At 48.2% G+C, this 12,712-nt stretch overlaps 1 protein-coding gene across 1 annotated transcript in view; it reads left to right on the top strand.

The window, feature by feature from the left end:
* Positions 1 to 4,989: 4,989 nt before the first annotated feature.
* Positions 4,990 to 12,712, top strand: part of NPR1 (natriuretic peptide receptor 1) — a 65,846-nt gene continuing 58,123 nt past the window's right edge. Inside the window, exon 1 of the mRNA XM_081891360.1 lies at positions 4,990 to 6,270. Within this exon, the coding sequence (XP_081747486.1) occupies positions 5,502 to 6,270 (769 nt within the window). The 5' untranslated portion in view covers positions 4,990 to 5,501. The remainder of the gene's footprint in view (positions 6,271 to 12,712) is intronic.

The raw sequence follows: 12,712 nt of genomic DNA, 5'->3' as shown, positions 1-12,712 counted from the left end.
GTCATCTCATTGGTTCCTTTGGAACGTCTGTCATTCGGGAGACTCGCGCACGCCCCGCGAGCGGCGAGCCAATGGCAAAGTTGGCAGCAGGAAGTGTGACCAATAGGGCGGGGCATAGTGGGAGAAGGGAGGGGAGGAGGGACCGCGCAAGGGGAGGTGGGGAAGGCGCATGTGCGGCTTCTGGGCAGCGGAGCTCTTTGGAGACCGCTAGAGGGAGGACGCCGAAAGCAGCGAGCGAAGAGGGAGAGAAATGGTGCTCAGCGCGCATGCGCGGAACATTGTGCGGCACTTATAGAGCATCAATGAAGCATTTTGCTCACAAGCAGCAGAGTGGCGCAGCGGAAGCGTGCTGGGCCCATAACCCAGAGGTCGATGGATCGAAACCATCCTCTGCTAGCCCGATATTTTTAAAATTAGTGCGAGTTGGGTTATTTTAATGAAAATATTTAAATTAATTTTTAAAAAATCTATTGAAGCCAACGCAGCACATTATTTTGCAGCAGTGTGATTACTAAGACCCAGCATGGGTTTATCAAAAACAGACAAATATTCTTAATTTTTTTGATAAGTGTTATGTAGTGTATCTTGATTTCATTAAAGTCCTTCTCTCCTACAATTTTTACCCATATATCAGGAACATGGAAAGCTGCCTTATACTGATTCGGACCATTGGTCAGTCTAGATCTCCTGAGGTCTTTCCCAGCCCTTCCAGAAGATGTCAGCAATTAAACCTGGTGCCTACATGCAAAGTAGATCTCTACCTGTTGAGCTACAGTCTCTTGCATACAGTCCCATTGCAAGATTCCTGCCATGAACATGGGCTGGAACAAGTCCCGTCCCAACTCTACACTTCTACAACTCCCTTTTCTAATTATTAAGATTTTTATTAAATTGACCAATTAATTTCAAACTTCAAATTGTTTATGCATTCGTCTTATAATTTGACCTCCCATCTTCCCTTCTGTGCTGTTTTCATAGCCATCCCTTTTATCTACGGTGTAATATCACAATTTTCACCCGATACATATTCCTCGATTACATCACACATTTCCTCCAATATATTCCTCTATTTCATACATTAACATTTCCCCCCATTGCTCAGTTTTCAAATCCCTTTCAATTGGTTGTTATATTCAATCAATCAACCTTTATCAATCAAAAGTTGTTATATTCTACAACTCTCATTGTGTGTACTTTTCGGCTTGAGCTGGTATATGCTGGAGCAGGCAAGGGAGAAAGGATTCTTCAGTCCTACAGGTGGCAGCGTTGTCCTTCAGATGGCGAAATTCGCACTCCGTGCTCACCTGTTGAGCATAATGCTAGGCCCCTACTTTTGAGGCATGCAGAGAGCAAGGCACTCTGAATGGACTCCCTAAGACCTTTCGGACCCCTCTGCTCCTTACCGGGTCAGTGTTTTCATTATAAAACGGTTTTTTGTATTTAAAAAAAACTTTACAGAAAAGTATGAAGTAGCCCAGACACCAAGGTAGTTTTTATCGAGGTGTTGGTCATGCCTGATTACCGTCTTCCAAAACAACAACTCTATTCCGAACTTAAAAATGGAAAGCGTAATGCTGGTGGTCAACAAAAGAGGTTTAAAGACTCTCTCAAGGCAAATCTTTAAAAAGTAGTATAAACACAGACAACTGGGAAACACTGGCCTGCGAGCGCTCCAGTTGGAGAACAGCCTTTACCAAAGGTGTTGTGGGCTTTGAAGAAACTCGAACTCAGGACGCAAAGGAGAAACGTACTACTAGGAGGAAGGAACACTTGGCAGATCCACACCGTGATCAACTCCCGCCTGGAAACCAATGTCCTCACTGTGGAAGGACGCGTGGATCCAGAACTGGCCTCTACCAGGCATAGGCAAACTCGGCCCGCCAGATGTTTTGGAACTACAGCTCCCATCACCCCGACCACTGGTCCTGTTAGCTAGGGATGATGGGAGTTGTAGTCCCGAAACATCTGGAGGGCCGAGTTTGCCTATGCCTGGCCTCCACAGCCCCTTACATTTGTTGTTTAGTCGTTTAGTCTTGTCCGACTCTTTGTGACCCCCTGGACCAGAGCACACCAGGCACTCCTGTCTTCCACTGCCTCCCACAGTTTGGTCAAACTCATGCTGGTAGCTTCGAGAACACTGTCCAACCATCTCGTCCTCTGTCCTCCCCTTCTCCTTGTGCCCTCCTTCTTTCCCAACATCAGGGTCTTTTCCAGGGAGTCTTCTCTTCTCATGAGGTGGCCAAAATCTTGGAGCCTCAGCTTCAGGATCTGTCCTTCCAGTGAGCACTCAGGGCTGATTTCCTTCAGAATGGAGAGGTTTGATCTTCTTGCAGTCCATGGGACTCTCAAGAGTCTCCTCCAGCACCAGAATTCAAAAGCAACAAGTCTTCGTACTCATTGTTAAAACCGTGTTGACAGAAGACAATCTTAGTCGGCTACGAGAGATCGCCAAAGAAGAAAAAGGTCATGCCCACAGCTTCCTCCGAAGAACCTTGGGAACTGTAGTTTAGAGGATGAGATGACGCCTGGCGTGCGCCGTTCCAACGCTAAAATTCCCCGGATGCCTCCAGGGTGCGCTGCAAAAGGGGAAGGTCAAGGAGGGCACTCGGTTTGTGACTTATCTCCCTGATCAGTGTGTTCGGCTTGGAGACATTCTTTGCCATGTTTACTCAGAGGTAAAGTCAGTTTGCCACAACTTAACTTCCCCAGATAACGGTGCCTAGCAGCGCAGCCCTCTGAAGTTGAGAGCCAGCTTTTCACCCAGTCCTGGAGTGGGAAACTTATTCCAGCCTGAGGGCCAAAACCCCTCCTAGGCAGCTTTCCGGGGGCCGGACCTCGTAGGTGGGTCAATGGGTGTGAACGTCACCTTTGCACAGAAGGCTCTGAAACGTCATGTTTTACGCAGAATTGGATAAAATGACAGGGAGGATTCCAAACCTGCAAGACCAGAGATTTACAGAAGATTGGAAGAAATATACAAACTGTTTGAAGAGCAACTGTAATCAACAAATTACGCTAGCAGGACTCCAATAAGTTTTGCAAGGAGAAATATATGAAATATCGCAAAATAGAGACATTAGTTGTGAGATTTAAATGTAATAGTGAGAGTAAGAAATGCAAATTAATAGACTGGAAAATTTTCAGATGTGATTGATGGAAGTCAAAAAATTGTATAAGATATAAAAGTATGTTTAATTATTGTTGAAAATGATATGTTAAAAAACTAATAAAAATTATATATAAAAGGGGGGGGAGGAATAAATGTCGTGTTTTACATAGAGAGGCTGTGGGGGTGTAGTGCTTAGACTAGGACCCGGGAGAGGCTAGGGTTCAAATCCTGCACTCCACCATGAAGCACTCTGGGTGTGACTTTTGGCCAGTCTCTCTCTCTCTCCTAACCTACTTCACAGGATTGTTGTGAAGAATCATAAAATTGGAAGACACACCGAGGGTCATCTATTTTTTTAAAAAAAGATTTTTATTAAGTTTTCAAAAGTTATATAAAAACAAAACAAAACAAAACAAAACAATAATAAAAGACCAAAAAAAAGACAAGTATAGTTTCAATCCCTTTTTTTCTTATAACTTACTTCCCCGACTTCCTCATACCTCCCCTCTCTGTATTCCAATTTCTAATTTATTAATTCAGCAAATCCTTTCCCTTGTTTTTCATTTAATTTTTAGCCTTTCTATTCATTTTACTTATCCATTACCGCTGGAAACCACGTAATTTCTAAACCAACGTCATTCTAACATACATTAATTTTACAATGTTTCTTAAGATAATCCTTAAATTTCTTCCAATCTTCTTCCGCTGTCTCTCTCCCCTGGTCTCGGATTCTGCCAGTCCCATATAGTCTATCACCTTCATCTGCCATTCTTCCAAGGTGGGTAGATCTTCACACCAAGGGTCATCTAGTCCAACCCCGTGGACTGCAGGAATCTTTTGCACAGCATGGGGCTCGAACCCTCGCCGGGGTCCTTGTGAAGCCCAAAGAAAAAAGAATGGGGGAGAGAAATCACACAGGCAGCCTTGAGCTATTTGGTGGAACAGCAGATAAAAACCTGTAGATGTGAGATCCGACTTGATAAAATAAAACTGCAAATTCCTTGATGCCACTGGCAAGATTTTTCTTCCTCAAAATTACACAGCGCCTGACACTCATTTGGAGTGCTAATAACAAGCATAGTGCATCAACAGTGTTCTTTGATTCGTCCTAAGTTAAAATACTGCTACTAGAAGAATTATTATTATTATTATTATTAATAATAACAACAGTAACTCTTGTTATTACTCTATTTATTATTGAATTTAGGTCTGCACCTTCCTACCTATGGAGCCCAGGGTGGCAAACCTAGATTCACATTTTTTTTTGTGTGTGTGTGTTTTAATAGTTTTTAATCCCCAATAATTTTACTGTTTTATTCCTTTTGCAAACCACTCGGAAGTTTCCCCCACTGCCGAGTGGTATATAAATGTCCACGAAACGAATAAATAAAACGTGCAATTAAAAAGAGAAACCCTAAGGGGCAAGCAGATTGAAACATTTCAGGATATAGTGACATTAAAAAAACTAGCTAAAACAATCTAAAAACTATGGCAATTAATTTAAAAGAGGACGGCTAATAATAACAAGGGGGAAGGATTAAAAAATCTCCTCTCTCCTCTCTCAGGCTGCTTTATTGTTCCTTGATATTTAGCTGAGCTGCTACTGACGTATTTCTTTGCATTCCCGACTCGCAGGTACATCTCCCTTCCTTTAATTCCCCCACTTTAGGTTAAACCGCTCGGGGACTCTGCATATTAAGCGGCATATACCGGTAAATATTGGCAGTTGCCACTGCGATGTCCGGACTTGAAATCCCACAACCCGTCATCGTGGTTCCTTTGCTGGGCGATCTTTGTTTGGAGAAATACCGTGTTCCTGCTTTTAATGGGAAGGAGAGGGGGGTGAGTGAGTCGCGGGCAGGAAGGAGTTAAGGCGCCTTGTCGGTGGTGCTGATGATCACAGCCGCCCTGTCATTGAATGAAGCGAAGAAGGAAAGAAGCAACTCTGGACCCTGCAGTTAGATAAACCTCTGCTCCTCTTTCTCTCTTCACTCCAGGCTGAGTTACGGCAAGGAAGGCGGCAGGCAGCACGGGCAGAGGCGGACGCGAACTCGGGGCGGCACCCCCAACGCCAGGCGGACGAGCTCAGCGAAACTCAACACAACTTCTTAGGGAGCAGGGATTGGCAGAGGACAGCTGTGGGGTGGGTTGTGTTTTGGGTTTTTTTGCACCACTGGAGACGAGAAGAGTTTGCAGAGAGGCGGAAGGGAAAGGGTCAAGGGCCAAAATGCGGGGAGCTGGCACGGTGGGCATAACCGGGCACCCTTGAGAGATTGGCACGCTTTAGCACAGCACCCTGTGCCACCCTCTGTGGGGTTTGGGGCATTGGTTGGGTTTTGAAGGGGTGAGGAAGCTGGGGGCATCGGAGTGGCACCCGGGGCGAGGCCAGGGAATGAAGGCCTGGCATCGTGGCAGCAGCGGGGTGGCCCTCTGCGGGCCGTGGCTCTGCCCGGGGACCCCGCTGAAAGCGGCATCGGCCCACGGCCCGGCGTTCGTGTGGTGGATCCTAGTGGCCCTCTGCCAGCTGGGCCTGGCGGGCGCAGCCAACTTGACCATCGCCGTGGTGCTTCCGGAGCGCAACACCACGTACCCCTGGGCCTGGCCACGGGTGGCACCCGCCATACGGCTTGCCGTCCGCAAGGTCAATGCTCGGCCGGACCTGCTGCCCGGCTACACCGTCCAGCTGGTCTTCGGCACCAGCGAGGACGACCACGGCGTCTGCTCAGACATCCTGGCGCCCATGTCGGCCGTGGACCTTCAGATGAGCGCCAACCCGGACCTGTTTGTGGGGCCCGGTTGCGTCTACACGGCGGCCCCCGTGGCCCGGTTCACCCGGCACTGGGGGCTGCCGCTGGTGACCGCTGGGGCCGAGGCCGTGGGCTTTGCGAACAAGGCCAGCGAGTACGCCTTGACCACCCGCACTGGGCCGAGCCATGGCAAGTTGGGCGAGTTTGCAGCCTACCTGAACCAACACTTCAACTGGACGCGCCATGCCATGCTCCTCTACTGGGACAACAAAAACGACGACCGGCCCTGTTTCTTCGCTGTGGAGGGTCTGTACCTCAGGCTGCCCGCCTTGATGAACATGACGATGGAGGACATTCCTTTCCTGGGGGCGAACTACACCGCGCTGATACGCGACATCAAGCGAAAAGCCCGGAGTAAGTAGAGTCGCTCGGTTATATCCTTGTTCCTCACCTGAGATTTGGTTTTCGTACCTGTAGGACTCACCTGGCGCATTGAGTCCACTTCAGAAGGCAGAGAGATTCCTTGACAGTACGGTGGAGTGGTTAGAGCGTGGGGCCTGGGTTCGAATCCCCGCTCCGCCACAAAGCCCGCCGGGTGGGCCAGTTGCCCGGTCTCAGCCTGGCCTACATCTCGGGGTTGTCGTCAGGGCAGAATGGGGTGGGGGCAGAACGCCATGCTCCTTCCTTGGGCGGGTGGGAATGCAGTGACTGAATAAATCTCCGCATGCCCTCTTTTCAGTCTGTTCTGAGGGGAGCCCAAAATCTTGCAAGGATTTGGGTGAAGCTCTGGGCGCCTCTGTGTCCCGGACACTCTGCTCCCTTGGTTGAGAGATGGACTGCAGAGCCTTTTCCTGGAGCCTCGGAAGTACCCAAAATGAGTGCCTCTGGGCATGTGCAGAGACTGAGAACGTTCACAGCTGCCAGCTCCTTAGGGGGCACATTCCTGTTTAGAAATGGGTTTGCCATTATCTCCTCCCTACTTTAGCAACTGCCCCCCCTCAAGTAAATCATTTTTTGCCACTACAGATCCCCATCAACAAAACAAAACTCCTTGCCCACCTCAGCCCCACTGATTTTCCACCCCAGATTTCCCTATTCAATCTCCCTTTCTCCCTTCCTGGGCAAGAATTCTCACCCTGAGGCAAACACGTCAGGGACATCCTTGACAGAACTGAGCCAACTTCAACTGAGCCAATTTTAAACCCTTCTTTTCCCTTCTAGATTTCCTACCTTCAACCCCCACCACCTCCAAGTTAAACAATTTAGCCTTCCCCTTGTCCTCCCTTCGTACATTTCTTAAAATCCCAGCCACCTTCAAGGAGCTTGGGGTCGCCTGCAAAACCCATACTCCACATTATCCTTGCACAACGGCCTTGTGAGGTATGCTCAGGGTCACCGAGGTCAAGTGAGGGATTGAATCCTGCTCCTCCCTGAGGTGGAGAACCTGCGTCTCCAGATGTTGCTAGACTCAAGTCAGGGCTTACGGGAGTTGGGGATCTAGCAACCTCTGGAGGGCCCCTGCTCTAACCATTACACCACTCTGCTCCTCCAATGCACCGGCTTATTTTGGCGGAATCCACTGCACAGATCCTTTTCCCAATCCTTGGCTAGCTGCGTGGGGGTGGAGGTGAAGTTCCCCTGCGGTTTTTTTCTTTATTTTGAAGCAGACACGCTTGCTCTTTTTTCATAAGCCTGTGCTGGCGTCGTGTCGGGTGGCGGACTAGCTGAGGGTCGGCAAGGGGAGACCTCCGTAGCTCAGTGGCAGGGCCTTTCCCCTTTACAGACGGTTGCGGGTTCAATCCCTGCATCGCCTCCGGGAATCAGATTCTGCTGGAAGATTCAGGGCAGGTAAAAATAGAGTCGTTAAACTGTGGAACTCCTTTCTGCAGGAGACAGCGATGGGCATCAAAGAGGTTTTAGCCACAATGCCTATGCTCTGGTTAGAAGCAATTATGCTTCCGAAAGCCAGTGGCCGGAAGCCGCATTGGGGAGACGGCTCTTGTGTTTGAATCCTGCTCAGGCTTCCTATGGGCATTTGGGTGGCCGCCGCAGGAACAGGACGCTGGACTTGATGGGCCCCTTTGCCCTGATCCTTATGTTCTTAAAGGAGCCTTTTACTGGGTTCGTATTGCTGCTGCACCTAGCTCTCTGTAATCTGTACACTGGCTGGCAGCAACTCTCAGGCAAGGAATCTCTCCCAGCCCGGCTTGGCGACGGTGGGGATTGAACCTGGAACCTTCGGCATGGAAGGGGGAAGCTTTGCCTCTGAACCACATCCCTTCCCCAGCAGCCTTGCTCAGTATAAAGCATTTTCCTCCGTCCCCAAGCAGAGTAATTAATCCAGTCTCCCACGGGGGTCTCCTGCTGTCCCGCTGCGGTAGGTAAGCAAGGAAGGATTTTTTCTCGGAAGAAAACAGCTTCTCCCTGCCTCTTAAATGTGTGCATGTTTAGCGTGCTGATATGAGTCCATTTCAAGAACGCTGACACCCTCCTATAGGATGCGTCTGCTATGGTATTTCTGGGGTCGTTCTTTTCCCTAACCAGAATCCGGCTTTGGGGCCACGCTCCTCTTTTGGCCAACAGCTCCCTCTGCCATCTGAGCCTCTCTGGTATTCGGAGGTAGACTGCCCCTGCAAATGGAGGCTTTATCTGGAGCCAACACTTAGCTATTCAGGGTGATGGATGGAGGTGGGGCCTGCCCTCCGTGGATCTGCGCATCTAAGTGTTTGCAGGGAATGTTTGCTGATTAGCTGCCGTTTGGGCAAGAACCCCGTTGCGTCCAAGAGGCTCACAGTTGGGGGACCTCCACACACTGCCCCCTTGAAAAACCCCCTGATATAATCAGAGGTAGGCTGCTTCGAGGTTCTCTTTGAGGTGACCCTGCCTGATCTCTGCAATTAGATCTCCTACCAGAATGTGCCTAGTTAGTTATATACGCACAGACATATTGTAGCGGTGAGTTCCGCAAGTTAAACCTGCATGGTGCACACGCTTTTTGTCCAGCGAACCTGCGGATATTTCCAGCCCATCCGTTATTTGTTGATGTTTCTGTTCTCCTTTTGGGGGGGGGTCTGAGCTCGCTGCTCTTAATGAAGCCTCACTTTTCCTTTTGTGATGGGTCTGGACTTTCCTTTCCTGTTAAGCAGCTGGACGCACAAATCCAGGAGCACACAGCCTGCAGAGTGGAGGGACGGCTTTGCTCTGACCTCTGTGTGCTTTTCCGCGTTGGAAGTGTGTGTGTGTGTGTGTTTCTGCATGGGAGTGTCAAACAGTGGAATAAATAGGTGAGAGTATTTTGGGTCCGGGGTGAGGGAACAGCTCACGGCTCACTGTGTGTTTAGCTCAGTTGCCGATCCAAGGACAAGGTGTTTTTGTAAGTTCGTACATGCCGAAAAACAGCAAACCGTGCGTGTTAACAAATTTATCTTCACATGAGAGGAAGAGCATTGCAGCCCGTGAGTTGAAGTAGGAGAGATTGAGGTATTTCACTGCAAGACACACACACTCTCACCCAAATAATACACTTATTTGAACGTGGTTCATGTCTGTTTTCGGTAATGGCTGGCGAAACCCAGCCAGAAGAGCAGGGTAGAAATAATAAATTGTTGTTGTTGTTGTGCAAGAACCCTGAATGGCAGGCCCTTGTTCTTATTTATCCCTCCTGTGGGGATGGGGGAGAGGCCATAAAATCCACTTTGCTGCAGCCCTGTGGAATGTTTTGTGTATACATGTTCTGCACTGCTTCACAACGACCCTGGAAGGTAGGCCAACGCTGCCCGGTTTTAGCTCCGTTTTGCAGCAAGGGGAGTGGGCAGCTGAACAGGGCTGCATGAGTGAAGTTGCAGCCAAAGTCATATTTGAACCAGGAAGTTTTCTGGCTCATAGCTCAGGGACGTCACCGCTATGCTCGATGGTAACCTGTTGCTTTTTAAAAAAATTATCCTTTGGTTGTAAGAAGAGGGCAGAGAAAGGGGTCGTGCAAGCTGCTTAGAGATGCATTTATATTTAGATATGTCCAGTCGGTTTGTGTGGCTTAGCGCCAGAGGCCCTAGATACCTGCCGAAGGTCCTGGGTTCAGCCCCCAACTTCTGCACTTGAAACTGCAAAGACTCACTTGCCTGCCAGTGTATACAGTGGTACCTCGGGTTAAGTACTTAATTCGTTCCGGAGGTCCGTACTTAACCTGAAACTGTTCTTAACCTGAGACACCACTTTAGCTAATGGGGCCTCCTGCTGCTGCCGCGCCGCCAGAGCACAATTTCTGTTCTCATGCTGAAGCAAAGTTCTTAAACTGAAGCACTATTTCTGGGTTAGCAAAGTCTGTAACTTGAAGCTTATGTAACCTGAAGTGTATGTAACCCGAGGTACCACTGTATTTGCTTAGATCTGACTTCTGGAAGGCAGCTCCCTACATTGCTCTTGAAAGCAGTCTTTTTATCCAACACCACGAGGACTAGAATCTTACTTAAGTAGGAAAACAGTTCTAGGTGGGTGATAAGACTCTTTGCCTGAGAGACAGACTCTTTGCCTGAAACCCCAGAGAGCTGCTGGCGGCCAGTGCAGGCAATACTGAACTAGATAGACCATGGGTCTGACTCAATATAAGGCAGCTGGCTATGTTCTTTATATATATTCCCTCCCCCCATTGCATTTTATTAAATTTCAAGGTTTTAAACGATCCAATACACAACTGCATTTTTTCTTTTATTTGTGTTGACTTCCCACCCCGCTTTCCATGGAGCTGCTGTTTCCCCTCTGCTGCTGAACCCTGTAAAAGACGATTAAATCATAACCACCATTCTATAATCTAGTGGCTTCTGTTGCTCGTAGTTCAAACCCTTCTCGCAAATTCATTGTGCTGTAGTATCTTAGCAGTCTGGTGGGGGAAAACATCCATTCTTCCACAAAACACTCATCAATGGAGTCTCTTAATTTTGCTGTTGATTTTGCTAATTCCGCATAGCCCATTATCTTGCTTATCCGTCTTTCTTTAGTGGCAACTTCCTCCTTCCATTTCTGCGCATGAAGAATCCAAGCTGCTGTTGTTACACATACATTAAAAACTTTTTTTCCTGCCCCTATAATCCGCAGCTGGCTATGTTCTATTGATCCAAAGGGACGCGCTGGGCTTTTCGTGCTAAAAAATTAAATAAAAACTGGAGTGCTAGAGCGCTGCCTGCAAAGCACCTCTGCAACCCGGCCCCAAACGAGCACTCTGCACGTGTTCTGGAGACCTGCTTCTTAGCCTCCCGTCCGGAAGCCACGGTGGGCCTTCGCTAAAGGGCTGTGCCTCAACTTTTAAGACCTTGGGGGCGTTCACATGAGTGATGATCCCTGACATGGGTGAAAGTTTTTTAAAACGTTGGCAGATTTCGAGAACCGTGGGGGAAGAGGCTCTTTCCACCCCCCTCGCCCCTGCGAGAGCGGAGTTTTAATAGCTACGGGGTCCCGACCTCAGATGGGTGTTAACCGCAGCACGCCTGATAACAGCTGGGAGAGGAACAGGGACGTCTCCGCAGCGGGGTGTGGGTTTTGGAAGGCGTTTGGGGTTTCGAAAGGGGCCTTGTTCGCGGAAGAGCTTGGCTCTGCTATCTTACTTTTCCTGTCAAAGGTGGCGGGTGGAGCGGGGCTGCCCCATAGCAGGAGGGTCAGGGATTCTGGCCAAGGCAAGAGAGCTATGCAAGGAGTAAACCTGACCCTGTGCTTGGCTCTGGCTGTCTGATTTCTCCCTCCTCTCCCAGATTGAGGGTGGGTGGGCTTCATTTGCCCTGGTACCTTTGCATTTACTGTATTTTTCGCTCTATAAGACGCACCAGACCTTAAGATGCACCTAGTTTTTGCAGGGGGAAACAAGAAAAAAAAATATTCTGAATCCCAGATCTGGCTTCTGGGATAGCCTCTTGCTGTTCTGGCTTCTGGGATAGCCGCACGCAGCCTCTTCCGGACAGCGGGATGAAGGCTCCCCCAAGAGACGCACTCCCTTTAAAGAGCATGCAGAGTATGTGGAGGGCTCTTGGAGGGTTTTCCCCGAGGAGGGAGAAGGGCAGCCCCCAAGAGCCGCACACACAAACCACGGGGCTCTTTAAAGGGAGCGCTGAGCAGAGGCTCCCGCCTGTATTAGCTCCATAAGACGAACACACATTTCCCCTTACTTTTTAGGAGGGGAAAAGTGTGTTTTATGGAGCAAAAAATACGGTATATCCCACGCCCTTTTCCCCTCCAATCCTGGAATAGCTCAGTTAGCAGAGCATAAGACTCCTATTTCCATGGTCGTGGGTTCGAGCCAAAGATTCCTTTTTTTAAAAAAAAATAATAATTAAATTTTATTCAAATTTCCAATAACCATTCCATTTATAATTTAACATCCAATTTAACTTATACATCTTTTAGACTTCCATCAGCCTATCTGACAATTTTCATATTTATCACAACTTCTCACATTTCCTAAATTTATGTTGCACTTTAACAATCCTTATTTTCTCTTTTAAGCGACATTCCTATCTATTCTTTTCACAGAGCTTCCTGAAATCCAACAAGCGTTATTTCCTGATCACAGACAGTTTTGATATACTCTGTAAATTTATTCCAGTCCTCAGTGAATCTCTGATCGCGTTGGTTTCGAATTTCCCCCGTTAATTTGTCCATTTCTGCATATTCCATCAGTTTCATTCTCCATTCTTCCCTCGTTGGCATTTCTTCCTGTTTCCATTTTTGGGCCAACAAAATTCTGGCTGCTGTAACTGCATATCTAAATAACTTCACATCTTTCTTTTCAACATCGTTCCCTAATATACCTAGTAACAATGCTTCTGGTTTCTTAACAAAGGTATATCTCAACATTTTTTTCATCTCATTA

Source organism: Podarcis melisellensis (genome assembly GCF_964234715.1).
Source record: "Podarcis melisellensis genome assembly, chromosome: 16".
Classification (NCBI taxonomy): Eukaryota; Metazoa; Chordata; class Lepidosauria; order Squamata; family Lacertidae; genus Podarcis; species Podarcis melisellensis.
The sequence above is the reverse complement of the archived record's forward strand: the minus strand, read 5'-3'. Positions and strand labels throughout refer to the sequence as shown.